Raw genomic sequence first — 20,199 nt, forward strand, 5'->3', positions numbered from 1 at the left:
CATCAGCCATTAGGCCTTATCAGGCCTTGGCTCCCCTCCAGGTGCAGCATGTTGGCTAATTGGCCTATTTTATCTATTCAGGGTTTGTGTGGGATGGACACCCCATCACAGATGGCCATTACCTTGCATTCTTCAAGGAAAATGCTGTGCTCAGAGAAAGAATGAAATGAACAGACCTCAAGGGGTCAGTTTGTCTTGTTTCTACATGCTTGGTACATCTGAAAAGATGTTCTCTGTTGCAAACTGGACAATGATGTGGTGCTGTCAGACAGGAATAACTAGCAGGAGAGATAAGGTGGGTGAGGTAATATCTTTTATTGAACCAACTTCTGTTGGTGAGAGAGAAAAGCTTTAGCTTCAGGTCAAGATATTACCTCACCCACCTTGTCTAATATCCTTAGCCCAACATAGCTACAACAACACTGCATATAGCAGAAGAGATGTCATTTTCCAAGTAAAACAGCATTTCTCATTGATTTTTCCTGGTACCCTAACCTGAGATCTTACGCCTTTTCACTGAGCACATTGCCCTGTTCATTATGGATCTTGAATGCAAGAGCTTTTGCACCAATTTATACAAACAAGCTTGCAAACTTGCATACATGGCCAATGGGCCCAGCTGAATTTGGTGGGAGAACTTTGCTTAGTTGCTGAGACTTATGAGAATAAAGTCTCCACCATCTTTCTGGAGACATTTGCAAAACTGGAGCATTAAAACACCTTCAGCCTCCAGGCTGCATCTGTAGTATCATAAATTACCCTCAGCATTCCATTGGCATAAAAGCTTGAGAAAGCAACAAAAAGCTGCCCAGTTCTGACTGCAGCAGTGTCTGCATAATCACTCAGCTGAGTTCACATGTCTGATCGGAGACATTCCATACCTTACCACAGGCTTCTCTGATATAGAAAGCCACAGACCCTCTGTGGTGAATTCAGCCTGGCCCCACAGCTACAGCAGCTTTGTTTTACCCACTCTGTGGAGAGCCAAAAGGGGTGGGGTTTTCATTCCAACCCCCTAATGAGTCCCTCCACACCCAAAAGTGATCTTTGCTCAGTTCACCAGGGCTAAAACACTGCCTTACATGGCCTTTGAAACATATCTCACATTTTCAAAATTAATCTGTGCTGGATTAACTGATGCAGAAGCTCTGGGCACAATGCCGGAATGATGTTTACATTAGAGAAAATGGACCTCACAGAGATAGTTTGCAAACATCACAAGGCAAACTTGTGTAAACTCCCATAGTTTAGTCATCTTTTTCCATCTGTCATAGAATTTAAAAGTGATATTCAAAAACACAGGAAATTACTGTATATTCTAAGTGCTCTTGATTGGACTCATTGGCTGTTGTGAAAGATTCACATCTTTATAACCTCCCACATGATTCTTTGCAAGTACTTCTTTAATTGTGTTCTTCTAGCAGACATACTGTCTATACTGCTAGGAAATTTATTACTACTGTTTCACACCACTGTGAAATAACTTTATTACTAAACTGAGTATACTGGATTTTATCTTCATAAAATAAGGATTGCTCCACTTCTTATGAATTGCATGGAAATGAGTGGACAATACAAGAGAACAAATACATTTGAGATCTTTAGCATAACTGTGGTATTCATTTAATAAAAAACATCTGAGATTTCATAGCAGTTTAAACTGTCCATTGAAATGAATCATTCATTTTGATAACATTTACCCAAGTTTCTATATCTGGACATTGGTCTAAGTAACGTAAACCTGCGTCAGACTGGAGGGATGTATTAACTGACCTATGCTGTCTCTTCCAGCCCTATATTTCTATGATTGTAAAATAAAAATTGCTTTTAGTTACACCACTGGATTTCCTCTTTATTTCAGGAAGTCAATGAGATTGCATAGGTGTAACTGAGTGCAGAATTTAGCCTGGTTTCTCCACTTAAAATATTGGGCTAGATTTACCAATACTAGTCTCTGCCTTTAGGTCATTCTGGTAACATAAATTAGCTGTAAACCCAGTTTAGCCAGACAGTTAAACCAGCTTTACAACTGCTTTGTATTGCCAGATTGGCACAAAGCAACCAGAATGTCTGGGTGAATCTATCATATCGGTTTAATTCTCCTTTTAAACACTCTAGTCTTCCTGTATCTTTGAACTTGTTCATTGTCTCTGCTGTGCAGAACTGGATCTTCCAATAAGTATGGCAGCTAATAGCACCGCACTGACTAAAAGTTCAAGAGTTTGAATCAAAGGGAAATTTGGTAAGATGGAAAATATGGTAAAAGAGGAAAAGGAAGAAGAATGACCATGGGGTGATGAAACATAAGAACGTAAGAGTGGCCATTCTGAGTCAGACAAATAGTCCATCTAGTCCAGTATCCTGTCTTCCACCAGTGGCTGGTGCCAGATGTTTCAAAGAGAATGAACAGAACAGGGCAATTATCGAGTGATCCATCCCTTGTCATCCAGTCCCAGCTTCTTGCAGTCAGATGTTTAGGGCCACCTGGGGCATGGGGTTGTGTCCCTGACAATCTTGGCTAATAGCCATCCACAGACCTATCCTCCATGAACTTTCTAACTCTTTTTTGAACCCTGTTATATTTTTAGCCTTCATGACATCTCCTGGCAACGAGGTCCACAGGCTGCCTGTGAGTTGTGTAAAGAAGTACTTCCTTTTGTTTGTTTTAAACTTGCTGCCTATTAATTTAATTGGGTGACCCCCTGGTTCTTGTGTTATGTGAAGGGGTAAATAACACTTCCCTCTTCACTTTTTCCGTAGATGAAAACAGCAGTTTCTCTCAATGTTTTGCTCTGGAGGGGATCATCTCTAGTGGTGAAAGCCTAGCTCAGCTTTCATGGCTCATTCAGCTTTTGCCCCCTCTGCTGAGACTGCCCTCCAGCTTACCAATTAGTGCCAGTTAAGCTGGTGATTTCAGTGATATGGACACTTGTCCTCTGCCCATATTTAAATGCTCGCACTGCATGCACTTCAAACACCTAAACAACTTCCATTCCGACTATTTTTCCAAGTTATCCTCATAGAAGTTGTACAGTGTAAACTCTTTAACAAATACAATAAGTATGAATGAAGCGCAATAGTGTTACTGTGTATGTTTTAGAAAAGAAGTGCAGTACTTTTTTCAGCTGAAATATACTATACATTTCAGTGGGAAATGTATAATTTATTGGGAAGTGATCCTGGAGGTAAAACAGCACTTTTATTCTTATCAACAGTAAAATAGACATAGCAACAGAAACACCTTGTTCCGTTTCTATTTTCTGTTGTATTCTAAGACTTGAGATATAAGCATAGAATTGCCTCAATGCTTTATAATATTATATTCTATGAGTAAAGTATCTTTTGGTGCAGAAGAAAACAATTCCTCAATAGATAAGAAGTTCTGACCAGTTCTCTCAAGCAGATAGACTGGTATCAAGTTGGGGAAGATGCATTAAGCTCCACACAAAACATAAAAGAGAAGGGAATGAATATGATCTTGAAAAGAATCAATTGTTGGAAACTTGTGCTAGGAACAAAAGTGCCTTTGGTACTGAATAGTCACAGGGAAAAGACCCTGTCTCCTTAGTATAACTTAAAGCACTACAAAACAAAAATGAAACTACAAAACCCACTATGAATCTCTAAGCTGAAACTCACAACAATAGCTATTATATTTTTGACAGTTTACCCAGGTTGCTTCAGATATACTTCTCTTTTTCTCTTTAACATAACAATAGTTTGTCCCTTTGAAAAACAAATAGGAATGTTTAGTACACTGTTGAGTTCTACATATTTCCTTTCAGCACTTGTTATAGTTTGTAAAGAAGGGTCAGGGGACAGACATAAAGGAACACTTAAATTCACATTGCTGTTCTCAGAGAACGGATAAAATAACACCATCTTTGTATAAATTCTGATAGGTCTTAATTTTGTCCAACATTTAGACATACCAAGGTGGTAGGTGGCTTAGAAATATATTTTATATACAGAGATAATTATAGAATTGTTTCAGATAATTCCACATTTCAACAGAGTGTAAACAAGACCCATAAACTAATACCATGGCATTATGGCGTCATACATTGGATGCAGTTTTCTCAAATGGGCCTGACTGTGCAGAGTGCAGAATACAATGGGACTTGATGGCATTCAGCACCTCACAAGTGGTCACCACTCTGCATGACTGGGCCCTAACAGAACACTGTAGTTTGCAACGTTTGGCCCAATTCTGTCCTTAGCTCTACCTGTACAATCCCAGATGTCAGCTCCTATGCCGCAAACAAATCTTTTACATTTGTCGGCATATCTTAAAATTCTGTTCCAAAGTGTTCTAAAAATGGACAGCTTAGACTTCTGTATTGGTCTGCATCTGTGGTAAAAGAACTGATTGTAATTTAAACCTTTTCAACAATGGAACAATTTGATTAAATGATATTTCCTTGGGGTGGGATTAGGGGACGAATCCAACAGCCATTAAAGATGTAAAATCAAAATGAATTTTGGTCATTTTAATAAATATATACCAAGGAAACCTCACTTTACTACAACAACACATTAGTATACAAGAATCTAATATCTATGCTTAAAACATCAAATGTTTATCAAATACTGAAAAAAAGAGCAGATATTACTAGACTAACTGGGTATAATACAAGAAAATCAGCTTTTAAATAATTGGTCCTTGTGGACAAATGTCTAAATGATGATCCTACTCATACACTGTATGAATGAGATCTATATTTTATATTATTATTAATAATAAAAAAGCTTCCGTCTTGGAGAAATCAGGCTTAATCCATATTTTCTCTATTTGTTGTTCGATTCCTGTTACAGTGATAACCCTTACAAACATGGCAGTTTTGTCTTAGATCACTAAATAATGGTTATCTCAGTTTTTTTTAAAAATTCCCTAGGAATTCAATATGCTTCCTGTAGGAAATACTGCAAATATTGAGGTAATTTTATTTAACTACATATCTAAAGCTGTTGGTGAGCTTCCAAGAGTGACCAGTGGAGGTGTTGATGAAAGATGCCCAATTTGTAATCTTGACTATGGGGTACACATATTACCTGCCATAATGAAAAATAACGGCAGGGGAGGATTAAGAGAGACTCTTTGGAATCCATGGCCTACATTCTAAGAGGAACCCAATGCAGCAGTGAATCAGAATCTGATTCTGCACTAATAAACTCCATAGATATGTCAGTGACTTAAAAGAGTGCTAGTCTGTACACTTAAAGTGAAATTTATCCCTGTGCAGAGGCCATCACAGGTCTGGGCACTCCTTAAATCCCATTTACACCCAATTTGGAACTGGGCTGCTTCCATTCACAGAGATGAATTTCACCCTTAGTGAACAATGGACAGCATGAGCACAGCTAATTGTTCCTAAGGCAAGAACCAACGAGAAAGCGCTATTGTTTGGATTCACAATGTCCCAGTCAGGGACAGGTAGCAATAAGGTGTCATCTATGGTTTGGATTTGGCTGGTATGCACAGCACATCCACAGTTGTTCAGGTGGGTGTGGAACCCAAAAATTAGATGGATCCAGGACCCAACATATTCTTAATCACCCCCTGAAAAATACAATGTGTATGTTTTTAAAAATGTGCATTTTAAAATGATGTACCTAAGTATGTCCAAATTTTTTGTCGTTAATCATTGAAAGTTCAAGCCCTGTTTCTCCAAAATCATCTTTTTTAAAATTAAAACATTTATTTAAGATCAAATCGTATCGCCACGTTATTGATTAACATTGTGCTTTTTGTTTTGTTTTAAATCAACAGCAAAAGTTATATAAAACCCCCACATGCTTTTGCAGTCTAAAAGAGAGAAATTATGCGAAACAGAATAAAGTATAAAGCATGCCATTGGTTCATGAACTTCATTATATGGAAGAATTAAAAAAAAAAGGATCCTCAGCAACAGACAGTTGCCATAGAAATGCTCAAGCATCTAGTGCTTGTTTACAAGACACGTCTCTCTATTGTTTCTTAAATCCCTTCCTAAGGATAGCAAATCAAAAAGCAATTGAGCATCAAAAAGGAAGAATAGCGATGGTTGAATAAGAAGTTGAACTCAGTATTTCAAAGATTACAGTTTCTAATACTATTGATCCATCCTGTTTTTCTCTGCTTAGGTTAATAAATCCCTGCTGTAGCTCAGATTTTATACTTAATTTTCACGCTGGCAAAAATTAAGATAAAAAGTAAGGCACCAAAAAACCCTGCCCTAGATAATAACAAACCACCATAAGCCTCATTAATTATTACAGCTGAGCTGAAAATGTGCAAGTGATTGAGCTGTAGGTGGTATTTCTGCTTAAGATCCCATAAATAGGTATTTCCTTACAATACACCCTATCTTTGTCAGTTGTACAAACCTGTTAAATACGTGAATTTAACAGTGTCAGTATGAGAGTGTAGAAACTGTTTAATCCCAGTCCATAGTATCCGGTCTTTTGTCACAACAAATATTGTGTTACAAGAAGCAGAGCACCCTTGCTGGTAATATCAATCTGTTTACCAAACATCTAACTAATTGGTAAACATAATGGAGGTTCCTCTTAATTAATGGCAGACTCCATGTGGGAGGGCATATATAAAAGGGTATGTTTTCCCCATCTGGTTTATTGGTATTTTCAGTAACAAAAAGCTAAACGATAGTTGTAAGCAGTAATTCAACTGTGCTCTTTATGAAGTCTCCATCTTTATAACTAGCTCACTGATGCAGATCATACAGATGCTTTATGCAATCTGCTCTCCAGTCATTTAAAACTATCTGCAATGTCTGTGGCATGATTGTATCCGTTGTACAAAACTATAAAGAATCCATTCAAAATACAATTTTGATAGATAACATGCTGTGCATGCTCCAGAGTTACAGCCAAAGAGGTGGCTCATATTTTACTTCCTTTGCTGCAGCACATTTTATTACTTGGCAAAGATTCCTTTCCCCTTAAGGACTTTTTCCAAGATTCATTTATGTTGCTCTTGTCATTACATCCAGTCTCAAAATAATCATAAAATTTGCCTTTACATTCAAGAGCAAGGTCGCCTTTCATAGGTTCACAGTTTAGAGTGATACCATCTTGATCAGTTTTGTTACCTCCTTTCTCATCATTTAATTTTGCCTTTTCCTGATTACCATGAGACTCGGCATTAGTAATGAATATTTCGTTAGCAAGAACCTGGTCGTCACGCCTGTAAACAGGGGCGCTGCCGATGCCATAATCCACCTGGTGGGAACAACTTGGCAAAGATATAGGGGAGGAGGAGGAAGAGGAGGAGGAGGAAGAAGAGGAAGAAGAAGTCTCCCCATTAGTATTAACAGAGAAGGGTAAATTTAAATAGTGACTGCCACATTCTTGATAAAAGCAGCAAGTATGGAACTTTTCACACTCCTCTTTTGCCATCCGAAGACGTTTTCTGTAAGGACAGTCTTGAGCCATAAACCACTCTTGCGATGAGGGACCACCAAAAGAGCAAGCAGAGAAGCACCAGTTGTTTTGCATGACAATTTCTCCATGGATTCTCTTCATTAAATTGTTTATGAGGACGGATCTCCGTAGGTAGACTTCGGGATCATCGATAAATTTCAGTTTTTCCAAAGACATGTAAAGAATGTGTGCCCGCTCCTCAAAAACAGAAACTGTCTGAAAACGAAAAAGGCAAAAAAAGAGGTTAGAGTGTTTTGCTTTATGCAATAAGAAGAATATTAAGCAGCCTATTGGCAGTATGTAACTCCAGCTAACATTTTGGATGGGCCAAATTTCCTCAGGGATCTCAGCTTGGCCTCTGAATTTGTGCACCCATGCATTTAGGGACCCTATTTTTCATGGCCAGAATGTCAGATGTGCACCCATACTGGGGAGACAAATAGCTAAGTGTTTGATATGTGTAGGCAAACATTATCTGCGTGCACAAATCCAGGTTTGAGTGACCCAACATTGAATGTGAAAAGCTGGCTCTTTAGTTGCATCCTGTGTAAACTGTAAAGCTACTGTGCAATTTCTCTGAAATGTTTTAGCTGATGTGGTTTTTTATGTGAATGGAGCAGGGAGCAGGCCCTATCCACTGTTGGGCTTCACCAAAGCCGCCAGACTGAAGGGAGGCTTCCTCCTGCATGCCCTCCATACCAAAGGCCTGCTAAGGAGAGCAAGGCCAGCCAGTAACAACAGTGCAGATGGAATGAATGTCAGAACTGCCAATGAAATAGGCCTCCACAAGGAGGAGTCTCTATTAGTCAAAACGCTTTTACCACGCTATTGTGTGGAAAAATGTTGGCCGTGTGGTAAAAACAATCAAATATCACTGCAGCATCTGGAGTGCAGCTGTTGAGCTGAGTACTACACCCAACAATCCCTGGGTCTAGTGGGAACAAGGTCAGGAAACTAGAAGAGGCTGGGGAATTATGGAAAACTCTGGCCACAAGCACACAGATTTGCTCTCCCTTCTAGGCTCCTGCCAGGATTTCCTTCTCAGCATTGGCACCATGGTCAGGTTACTACTCCCAGGAGGCCATGGGCTCTGCTCTGTGACCTCTACAATGGGAACCAAAGTGCAGAGGGGTAGTGAATGTTACTCCCAGTAGTATTAACTAATTTCCATTTTTAGCACAGAATTTAATCTGCGTAGGAGTGAAGAAACACATCACACAGGCTGCTCTAATTCCCACCATCTGCAGGGGCAGCAAGTTATATGGGCCCATGGTGCCTGGACTCCAGCAAATTCAGGGCCTGGGGGCCCAGTTCCACCAATGTTTGGGGCTGGGTCTCCCCCCCCCAGCCCTGGCTGCCACCCCAGCGCTTCCCCCGGAGTGTCCCCCGGCCCCGCCTGCCGCCCCCACGCACCTCCCCAGAGCATCCCTGCCACTGCCGGCTACAAGGGAGTGGCGCTGGGGGCAGGCTGAGGCGGCTGCTACACCTGCAGAGGGAGGAGGCCCATATCATCCCTCCCACCCCTGCCCCAGCAGGCAACTCTGAGTCGACTCGGGCGGGGACTTTCCTAGCTGGACCTCCTGAGCAGCAGCCTGTGGGCGCTTGGGTCAGTGTCAGGCCAGGGAGGGAGGGCCCCGGGTCTCCCCCTCCCCCAGAGCTCACTGCGGCCGGCAGGAAGAGGGCTGGGGGAGTCTTCCCCTCTGGCCCCCCACCCCAGTCCCAGGGCAGCCTGCCTGCTGCACCCCAAACTCCTCATCCCCAACCCAGCGCCATGCCCCACACCCCCTCCTATACCCCAACCCTCTGTCCCAGCCCAGAGCCCGCACCCAGCACCCAAACCCCCTCCCACACCCAGCACCCCGGTGTTACACTTGCTTTAACTATTCTATAGACAGAGAGAGGGCTTCAATTTCCAGGACTGTCAAAGTGGTTCCTTTTACAAGCACTAATTCAAACAGATTTTACAATAAAAGAATGTATTGGGGGAAGGTTTATCTATATCTCAGCTATTAAATGTACAATGTAGCACTGCCAGAGAAATCAGCCATGATCCAGCAAGGTGCAAGGCAGGGAGCTCAGTACCTTGCAGGACTGAGCGCTTAATAAGCAGGAGCATAAACAGTTTCCCATGAATTGCTAAACACCAATGTTTGTGGTCACGTGTCAAATGTAATCTATAACCCCACCCAGGCCCCTTTCGAGAAAAAAAAGATGCTGTCTGGGGTTTTAATTTGTTGTTTTGAATTAGGGTTTTTATTTTATAAGTAAGATTCAATTTTGGAGTAGAATATCCTCCCCTTTCCAATAATTCTGTTCCTCTGTAGGATTTACACACCCACCAGGGTATGCTGAGCCGAGCAATCCTGGAAAAAGAGTACTGAAAAAATGGGAGAGCCTGGAGCTTACTTTTGTTAAATTTACATTATGCATTTTTGGTGAGTAAGCTCTAGAGTAACCTCTGTAAACACAATTTAACTGTTTTATGAATAAAACATGTGAGAAAAGTAAGTTATTCGGAGTGTTTATATTTACTGTTATTATAGCTGAACAAACCCCTTTGTTTCTTAAGCTATGTGATGACAATAATAAAATACAACCAAAAAAGTGTGAACTATTTGTTTCTATGCAAACAGCTGGATTATGCTCATCATTTGGGTGGAGTATGTCAACTTCTGGAAATGAGTCAAGCAAGTGTTACTAAGTATCTGAAATGCTCAGTACAAAAAAAGTCTATTAAAAAACATACTTTATGCGTACAGCTGCTGAGTGGTGGATGAAAATCCTCTTCTTCCACATATTTCCTTTTAAAGTATGTGATCTTGGATGTTGTTATAGGATTTGAAATTCCCCTGTAATGTGATCCTGTGGGTAATAGATCAGATATGACAAATGACATGTGGTTTGCCTGAAGTTCTCCAAACAAAATACTTTTCAATTCCTTTCTCACTACAGGATAAGTCTACCACGTTTGTTTATATATATTTGTAGTGATCACAAATAAACTTTTTACCTTACTAATAAATAACTTATGTGATACAATAGCATGGGCAATTGAAGATAGACACTATAGACACATTCTGATAGACACTATAGGACATTAGTGCATTTGGCATACTTAGACATTCTCTGTATATTTTTCTTTAATAAAACTTTCATTCTGAATTTACAAGCAGTCCAACAAGTAGTGGCATTCTCCAGTGTATCATGTTCAGATTCCATGGACCGTGAGTTACAGAAGATATTTTATTTTACAGTTGCTAAGTATATTCCATACACCTGGAAAAAGATTTAGTAGCTTAAAATAATTTTTCAGAAGTTGATCGTTTTGTGTAAAGCCAGAAGTGGACATGTCAAATTACAACTGACTGTAGCATAGATCAGAGCAACAAAAGGTAAGAATCTGTTTCTACCTTTCATGAGAAAAAAGGTAACATATCTTCGGACAAATACATTTTATAGCATCACTCATCATTACTCAATAATTTATTAACTGGCATCCAGAATAGTTACAATCCAAATGTTCATAATATTTTATCTTCACAAAAATCTAAATAAAGATGGCCATGCTTGGACCCCCTTCTCTTCCCCCACCCCACACCAAAATAGACACCATCTCCATAGGAAGCCCAAGCCCTGTTTTGGCCAATACGAAATTTATTTATGACAAATGCCTTGTTATAATGACCAGTTATGTGCAGGGTTCCTTAAGATCCATAGACAAGAAATGACAACTAGCCAGAATGGCATGACTTTTATCCCCTTGGAGAGTGACTGTAGTATAATATTTCCTGGCCACCAGTCCTCCAATCTATGCATATGCTTCCACAGATGAAATTGAAATGACTGTCCGTTTAATGTAGCCATCTATCCCCCCCCCCCCCGCCAGCCATTGCTTTAGGATGAACGAAGGCTTTGCCCGATAAATTGCTGCATGTGGAAGCTGGTTCGAGTGGATCCAGTTCTCTGCCAAAAAAGCACTGGCTTCTTGAATACAGTCAATAATGACAGTCGTTTTGCCCAGAGTACTTTTCCCGTCAGGGTACTGACAGCCCACCCCCGCCGTTTGGCCACTAGCTCAGCTGCCACAGAGAGGCAGAAGGGGAGCCATACCTGCCAGAGAATGACATGGTGCCCTGTCTCCCTGCTGCTGAGGATCCGAGGGGCTAGTCTTGCTGCCACAGTGCGACCCCCACAGGGTCTGGTACTCTGCGATCTCGGCCGCTCCTCCCGAGACAATGGGCTCGCAGAATCTCTGCATGGACAGCACCAGAGTCATTGCTGAGCGCCCGAGACCTGCAAGCAGAACACAGCAGCCCGGTCAGCCCGAGCAGCCCGGGGCATGGGCGAGTCCCCCGGCACCGCGGAGGGGGAGCACGGCTTTCCAGGAGGGACCGTCACTGTTTCGCCATGCTCTTCTTTCCCCCCACTTCGTCCTGCCCTCCCGCCACTGCCTAGCCGCTTGCTCTCTCGCCGCGTAATTTCGCAGCCCCCAAACTCTCTTGCTCGCACCAGTGTAGCCTCTATCTTGCTGCAGCGGGTACGTCTCTTTCTCCGGCTCTCTCTAGTCCATTGCTCATTGTTCTCCGACTCCCCTCCCCCCGGGGTCCGTTGATCCAGGTGCCTTTTAAAATTACATTTTTCATCCTTTAGAGGGGGAAAAAAAAACCTTCACTAAAAAGAGGGACCAGATCACACGCATCGAGGATCCCTCCCTCCCCTCCCCGAGATCCCCCCATGCACCGATCCTTCCCTCCCACCCCCTTCCATGGAAATAAACGAGCAGATCCAAACGATGCTCACAGATTGTATGGAACAAATCAGTTCAATTCGCTTCCCATGCTCTCCTTCTCAGCAGCCCGGCCTCGGCAGCCACATCGCGCGCGGGTGCGTGTGTGGGTGTGTGTGTGTGAGTGTGTGTGTGTGTGTGTGTGTGGTGGGTTTGTTTTCTGCTCCCCTGCTCCCAAGCGAAAGACACAGAAGAGACTTAGGTAGTTGTTTCCACTAGCCCCGATCGGACTGAACTGGATCTGCCTCCAGTCAAAACACTGTGAGATGAAGACAGAAAATTGGCTCCCGTTTCAAGCCGTGAGTTGCAGTCCCACAGGAGCCAAGCACAACAGCAGCGAAGCAGGCAGAATATTAAGCAGGAGCCGGGACTCCAGGGCCAGCGCCAGGCAGCGATCTGCCTCCCAGTGCAAACGCGAAGCGAGAGAGCAAACTTCCTGAAAGGGGCAACAGCTCAGCTCACTTTCCCCAGTTCACCTACTTCTTGGCACAGGAGTACAGAACAATGCACTGAGACGCACCCTGGCCCCTCCCCCTCCTTCTCTCTCCAAGAAACTGGAATTTAGTTTTCTCCTCCTGCGTGTCTCAGGTCGGTGCTACTGCAGGAAGACAAGGACCCAAGGGGAGGCCGGTGGGGAATGGGGAGAGGGCGGGATGTGGTCCCAGCAATTCAAAGTGCGAGCAATTGAACTCTGCCTGGCTGGAGAAAGATATCAGAAGCAGCAGAAGTGAGCGATTAAGAAAAATAAATCGTCAACATCTGTCAGATACCTTAAGAATGCACCCGGAGTGCCACTTTCTTCAGAAATGGGCGAGTGCTGGCTTGCTGGATAACACTGTGGCTCGATCCTGTAGCCCTTACTCAAGCAGCAAATGTACATTCACGTCAGATTGAATAGTGAGAGTCAGGTGGGGTTTCAACTAAAGTCTCTGGGAGTTCTGGCTGAGGAAGGACTACAGAATCCAACCGTAAATGTGCAATTTCAACTTCCCGCTATGAAACCAAATTATTCTGTGGCTTGGAACTCCCTCCGACACGGGGAAACACAACATACAGAATTCTTTTAGTCCGTATTCTCATTGGTAGCATATTAGTTAAGCCTTTCTTTTTCCTGGAGAAAGAAACATGCCCCCGCGGGGAATTATGGCCCACGACCTACCAGCCTCGTCGATTACATTATAGCTGTTAGTTACTCTATCTTATGTATTTACCATTAGAGTGCCCCCACATGGCCAGAGTAAGAGTAGTTCATTCTCACCCAGGACTGAGAACCAGCTAAAAATCAAATGTATGCTACCGAAAAAGATTATGCTGTCATTGGAAAGCACCCATGAACTGATCTACTCATTAATCTGCCCTGAGCAGTCACTCACAGTTAGACATCAGTCTCCTGATGCTGGCACCATGTCAAGACTTAGCATTTGTCCTTAGAGAAAAGAGGTTGGAAGAAACCCTCTGCTGCTTTGGAGAAGTCAGGATTTCTTTGCATTTAATAACGTCTTATAAATCAGCATCTCTCGCAGATGCCTTTTTCTGACAGATGTTTTTATTAGCATAAAATTTGGAATCAAAGTTTTCAGTCCTGCTTTTTTTAAAACAATATTTCATTTCAAAGGGGTCTTTCTGTGTTTGAGCACAAACACATAGACAGCACACATGGAAAGAAGAACGGGCTGGGATGCTTTCTGCGCAGTTCTCAGAGTAGAAACAGATTAATCTTGGAAAAATACAATTTTGCAGACTCTTTTTAAAGTAAATTAACTGCCTGCTATTTAGAACATATAAAATTAATAGAGGGAAGTTGGTTTAACTTTTATAAACAGCTACTGTCCATGAACAAAATCTGTTCTCTGTAACATTTTATAACATAATAAAAACATAAATAATAATCCATAGCATTTAATCTGTTGATCTCAAAGTACTTTACAAAGGTAAGTGTCCCTTTTCCCAATTTTGCAGCAGAGAAACTAGTTTACATGCACAGAGGTTGAAGCCAAACATTTCAAAAGGGGCCTCTAATTTGGGGTGCCCTTACTTCCCGCAAGTCCACTTGTCTTAAAAGAGAGTTTCGGGTACTCAGCACCTCTGAAAATCAGGCTCCAGGGGTCTAAAGTTGGATCCCAAATCAAAGGTAATTTCTGAAAAAAAAAAATGTTTCTAAGCACCACTTTCTGCCATGTTTACTCAAGATAAATAACACCTGACTGCCCACATAAGGACTTCAATGTGACTGCTTGCAGGTTAGGATACTATTCATCATGATTAAGGGTGACAGGATTTAGTCCAAGTGGTTTACCAGTCGGACAGCAAATCAGTGGCACAACGAGAAATAGAACCCAGGTCCCATTGTCTCCTAGTCACATTCGCAATCCATTTACACTACATTATTGTATGCAATATCTGGATTCAATCCAATTCGCATTTATTTCATTGAGACTTTTCAGAACAACATATGAATGGTGAGCTTCCATTAACGCGACTGGATATAAAAGGATAAAATATGTATACTGAGTGCACAGTACAGTCACTGTACAAAACTGCAGCAAAAGGTTGACATTTAGGGCTGAATTCAAATATTTTTAAATCCATTTTGGAGCCTTGTGTGGGCTTCAGTGGCAGTTTTTACTGAACCCAGCCCTTCATCCGTAGGCTACCACAACTTTTCCACGTTGTCAGCCAAATGCATGCAGCAGGAGGACACCCTGAGGCACCTACAGCAGCCTGAAGGTTAAAATGCCAAACTGTTTCTGCACGCAGTTTTATATCGTAAGACTACTATACATTGCTACTCGATTCCATTTGCTAGGATTTTCACTCACTATGCCTTCAGATTCATTATGATGTTAATGAGAGAACTCTAATGATGCCATTCACTTTACAACAAGTCTGATGCAATGTCAATGAAAAGGGCTCTTTGTACAGTTCTGGAATGCCTCTAAAAACAGAAGTTACATTTAAAATGCTTGTTACAATAATGCTGCAGGGTCTCGCTCAGATCAATAAAGACAAAACGAAATAGACTTCCAGTGGCTACTCCATTCTTAACTTCTGAGCTTGTACTGCTCAGGTCTCACTATTTACCATATATTCTAGCAATCCCAAAGTACAAAGGCATGATTTAAGGACAGGAGGGCTTTCTAAACACTGTATCGCCTTGCTTTTCCTAGCTGGATTAAACAATTGTTGAGCCATGTACTTAGGAAATAAATTTGCCCAAATGTTCAGGCTGTACCTGGTTAATATGTACATTGCTGTGGCACCCAAAAGCCCTATTGTGCTGGGCACGGTCCAACCATCTGCAAACCACAGTCCCTGCCCAAGGGAGTTTACAATCTCAGAAAACAAGTGCCAGACAAAGGGTGGGGGAAGAGAAATACAGTCAAATATATGCTATGTTTATATATACATTTACAAAAACTAGAAATAGTGTAAACGAGTCCCTCCCCTCTTCAGCTTCGCCATTATGAATTGGCCTCCTTTTTTGTAGGCAGCAGAGGGGGGCATTGGGGAGAGGGCTGAAGGAGGAAATGGAAGTGCCCTTACAGCTCAGGCATGTGTAATGGCAAGATGGGATGCTCCTGTGAGAAGCTGGCACATGGGTAAAGCAATGCCGGCGTCATTGCTGGCGTGGGGGAGGGACCACGCCACACGAGAGGAGTGGGTCGGCAGGGGGCAGCAGAGTTGGGAAGGTCTTTGAAGGTGAAGCAAAGAAGCTTGAACTGGATGCAGGGAAAGAAGAAGGAGACAGTAGAGGGATTCCCTGTGGTCAGGGCAGTGAGCAAGGGAGATGATCCCTCAGCAGCTGTGTTTGAGCAGCTCAGACTGGAAGGATGTGGGTGTATGTCTGGGCGGAAGCTACAGTAAGGAAGATGGGAGATGCTCAAGGCCTGGAGGACACAGCATGATGAGGATGGGTATTAGGAACGTCATGGCTGCAGCAGGAGCAAGATTTGTCCATAGCCTAGATGCAGCAAGAGAAAGGGAGGAGTCAAAGAAGATCCCTACGTTAAGGGTTTGGGTGACAGGGAGAATGGTTATGTTATCCCCAATGACCGAAAATGAGTCCAGCGGCCAGGGTTTGGTCATGTTAAGTTTGGTAACAGCGAGACTTCCAGGAGGAGAGATCAGAGACACAAGTCAAGATGTGGGATTGCATTGGGGGGGGGGGGGGGGACACATCAGAGTGGGAAGGAAGTTCTGTCGTACCTGCTCCTTCTTTGAGATTATTAAATAATATTAATATATAGTAGCATCACAAATGTACCGTGTTTTATACATATAGATTCAGAGCTGGTCCCTACACTGGTCAGCTTTCTGTCAAACAAACAAACAAAAAGGCACAAGGCAAAGTACTTGACAACGGTTAAGGTGTGGGGATTATTAATGAAGAGGAGTAAGCAGGAGTTGACTGAAGAGGTTAGTTTGAAAGAGAAGAGAGAAGATGCTTCACAGATCAGAAGGGAGACTGTTTCAGACAGAGGCAGCCTGATAGAAGGTATGGAACAGAGTGTGGAACAAAAAGGTAAAGGGAGAAATAAAGTGAAAGGGGGGGAAGTGCAAGGAGGAGAAGGGGAAGAAGGAGAAAATGAAACTAGGGAAGTAGATGGGAACAAAATCATTCAGGGCCTTGCAGATGTGTGATTTTCCATTCATTCATATGCATGCTGCACTGGAAATGTAGATAAAAGCTACTGGGCATACACATATGCATGTGCCAACAGCAGTGACAGAGTTAAGTCAGGTCTGAAATACCTAGACTGCCAGAACAACAGATCTACACGCCAGCAGGGTCAATTCATCTCTTCATCCCTCTGAGGTAGATAAACTACAGACCTGCCAAGTCTAGTGTTTTTCCCTGTCGTTTTTGGCCCTTAATTCAGGGAAACTCAAGCAATCCACTATTTTTTTCTGATGCCAGACTCCCAGCTCAGTGCGGGGGGAATTCACATGAAATCAGAGAATGATTTGTGTGTTTTAAGAAATAGCTCTGGCATGAAAATGCGTCTAAATCTTCATCTGCTTCCTTGATTTCTCTCCTAATTTAGATTATCCAAATCCAGATGCTCCAGCCTCTCTCACAAAACCTAATTCTAAGAATATTTTCTCCCATCTTTTTCAATGGACCCGTGCCTCAGATTTTTCATTTAATTCCCTTCCTCCTGGAATTTTCCTATGGCAACTTCTTGGGGCTACATTTTGGGGGTTTCTTGGGGCTATTGAGTTGTTCCCTGAGCTTAGACAGCAAACGGTTCCATAGGAGAAAAAATGCACTTTTTGGATTTTTGATTTTTCAGTGTATGACCTTAAGATATTATTACCACTTATTTTCAGAAGCCAGAACACAACTGTTTTAAATGTTTTGACTTCCTGCATTTCCCTTTGATATTTTGGGATTAATTAAGTAGTATTAACAGATACTCCTCCCCATCTGTTTTCGTACTACTTGTCACCATTAAAGAGAAGAAGAATGGCAAGGACAGCTTTTTAAATTATTTAATTATTGGGATTTAAATAGAGTATATTGCACCTCTCAGGTGCTCCCTCCAATTGTGTGTAAATATCTCGCCACTGGGGTTCATTACAGCTAAACTTTAAAATGGGAAGGCATCTGTTTATGATGGTCTGTACCTGGATTTATGTAAATATATGACAATGTATGCAAATTTGCAATTTTTTTTGTCAGAGGATTTTTCTTCACACAGCGCCCAGTCAACCCGTGGAACTCCTTGCCAGAGGATGTTGTGAAGGCCAAGACCATAACAGCGTTCAAAAAAGAACTAGATAAATTCATGGAGGATAGGTCCCTCAATGGCTATTAGCCAGAATGGGCAGGAATGGTGTCCCTAGCCTCTGTTTGCCAGAAGCTGGGAATGAGAGACAAGGGATGGATCACTTGATGATTACCTGTTCTGTTCATTCCCTGTGGGGCACCTGACACTGGCCACTGTCAGAAGACAGGATACTGGACTAGATGGACCTTTGGTCTGACCCAGTAGGGCCATTCTTATGGTCTTATGATTTTAGCAGGTGTGAAACCAGATTCCATGAAGTCTATTATATACTTTTTTTCCCAGATGAGCCCTTAAAAACCAGGGTCCTGCCTGTTCTATGGGAACAGTAAGATTCCATGGTATTTTGTTAAAAATAAGAATAGATGTTTCTTCCAGTGTTCTCAGCCAAAATGTCCATTGTCCTCTGCCATATGCCTCACCAGCACCCCACTGGTGGCTGCATGATTCTTCCAGGTCTATAGAACCCCTGCCTACCTCCACTGAAGTCCAGGGAAGTTTAGTTTGCAAAACACTTTGGGATCCTGGGTGATGAAAGATGCTCCCGTTACTGTAAACTATAATAAATGTTATTTTAACATAAGGTGTTTTTTTGTAATTAGTATTTCTAATTAGTTATCCTTTGTAAAGTCCTGTTGTAGCTGGAAAAGTGCTAGACATTATTATTATTATTATTATTATTATTATTATTACTGAAGTAACAGAAAGAAAAGGGGTCAAGCAAGTCTGGATGGGTTGACAAAGGGAAGCAGTTTAATATCACAGAGTTCCAAAATCACAATGCGGTTCTCTTTATTTCTTTAAAGACGCACCAATTAAAATTGCTTTCCCAGTTCGCTTTTCACTCCAATGCAGCGGTACACGAATGTCGCTGGCACCATAAATTAGATGTTTTATGGGATTAATTATATTGCCTTCTTCGCTTTTGTCCGCTGAAGAAAGTAAACAAAAACAAAAAAAGTGTTTTGGAACAAAGAGCAAGTTGTCTGCCACTGTACTGTGTGCTACTTTCCATGAAGAATAAGAGCTATTATTATTCTTTTACAAGTTTCCTTCTAAGGGAAATAAACACCAAAGGTAGGATTCCAAGGAAATGACTCACAAATATTGGCAACAGGCTTCGAAAATTGGATCCAGTCTTCGCAAAAGAATACTAACCCTTCTTATTTCAAAATAAACGTTTCAAATAGGAGATGAACATCAGCTGTGTGTGTGTAAGGAAATGGAGACAGCAACAGAACCCATTTTTCATGTCTCCCCCGCCTCCCCCTGGGGCATGGCTTCTGATGCCATTTTTAGCTGAAAGCTGGAAATTTTTAATGATTGACTGAGTCATCCTCGGGGGGGGGGGGGTGAGACTGAAGCTCACCTTCTTGCAACGAGTCATATACGAACACCTCCGACAAGTATTGCGGGATGGAGAGAGCGGTGCACAGTGGAATCGCTCTAAGTAGCATCCATCCAGCACTCAGTACCTACCTCCGCGTGCGGTGAGTCAAGGGGAGAGCCTGGAGTCTCCGATTTGCCTTTCCTGCCTACTTTTAAGTCGGAGCCTTAATACTCCTGTTACATATTTTTGCTCTTTGTGTGAAATTCCCCGGGCAGTGTCTGAAGGGTGACAGGCTGGACCAATGGCTGGTGTAACTGCACAGCTGTATTTTAGAGCCTCAGAAGCGCTCTTCCCCCGAGATCTAGGTGCCTGTGTCGTTCCCCCCCCCCCCCCCCGCCAAGCCGCCGAGGGGCTGGGCTGTGATCAGAGAGTGGCCCGAGCTCTGCAGGGCTCCGTGGAGTCTCCCCTGCACGCGGCGCTCGCTCAGAGCCTGGTTCTGCTGAAATGCAACGACCTGCCGGGGCTGCACGATGAGGAGCTGGCAGGTCCCGCCCAGGTGGATGCCGAGCGCCCTTTGGCCCTGGGGCAATGGCCCGCCAGCCCCTCCCAGACAAAGCGAGCCGCGGGAGGGAGGCAGAGGATGCCCCCAGCTCGGCTGGGCGCTGGGAGGGAGCCAGGCTCGCGCGCCTTTCCCCTCCCCCGGCTGCCCCTTGCAGCCGGTCTGCGGCCGGCGCGCCCGCCCCCGGGAGCTCGCCAGGCGCCGCGCGCCGTCCCCGCGCCCTGCTTACCCGCGCGGCCCGCCGGGCAGAGGCGGCGGCGGCGGCGGCGGCTCCCTCCCGCAGGATCCCGACGGCCGCGAGGCGGGCCCCTGA

The 20,199-nt window shown here is 43.1% G+C and overlaps 1 protein-coding gene across 4 annotated transcripts; it reads right to left on the reverse strand.

The window, feature by feature from the left end:
- Positions 1-1,625: 1,625 nt before the first annotated feature.
- On the reverse strand, positions 1,626-20,195 carry SERTAD4 (SERTA domain containing 4). 4 transcript variants are annotated; one of them, XM_074949320.1, is made up of 4 exons: positions 20,116-20,195; positions 11,533-11,715; positions 10,169-10,284; positions 1,626-7,638 (listed from the first exon to the last, which is right to left on the reverse strand). In XM_074949320.1, exons 2-4 carry the CDS (start codon positions 11,696-11,698, stop codon positions 6,883-6,885), a joined length of 1,038 nt encoding a protein of 345 aa, XP_074805421.1. In that variant the 5' UTR covers positions 11,699-11,715; positions 20,116-20,195; the 3' UTR covers positions 1,626-6,882. The 4 variants fall into 4 exon arrangements, with proteins under 4 accessions (XP_074805421.1, XP_074805422.1, XP_074805420.1 ...); XM_074949321.1 differs by lacking the exon at positions 20,116-20,195 and adding an exon at positions 12,057-12,087; XM_074949319.1 differs by lacking the exon at positions 20,116-20,195 and adding an exon at positions 11,932-12,069.
- Positions 20,196-20,199: the final 4 nt, after the last annotated feature.

Source organism: Natator depressus, chromosome 3 (assembly GCF_965152275.1).
Source record: "Natator depressus isolate rNatDep1 chromosome 3, rNatDep2.hap1, whole genome shotgun sequence".
Lineage (NCBI taxonomy): Eukaryota > Metazoa > Chordata > Testudines > Cheloniidae > Natator > Natator depressus.

Excerpts from the sequence above, each read along its gene's own strand:
- SERTAD4 (XM_074949320.1), bottom strand. The coding sequence starts at position 11,698 with ATGACTCTGGTGCTGTCCATGCAGAGATTCTGCGAGCCCATTGTCTCG. Across the intron at positions 10,285-11,532 it reads ACCATGTCATTCTCTGGCAG|GATCACATTACAGGGGAATT; the intron begins GTATGGCTCCCC and ends TATTACCCACAG. Across the intron at positions 7,639-10,168 it reads TCAGCAGCTGTACGCATAAA|ACAGTTTCTGTTTTTGAGGA; the intron begins GTATGTTTTTTA and ends TTTCGTTTTCAG.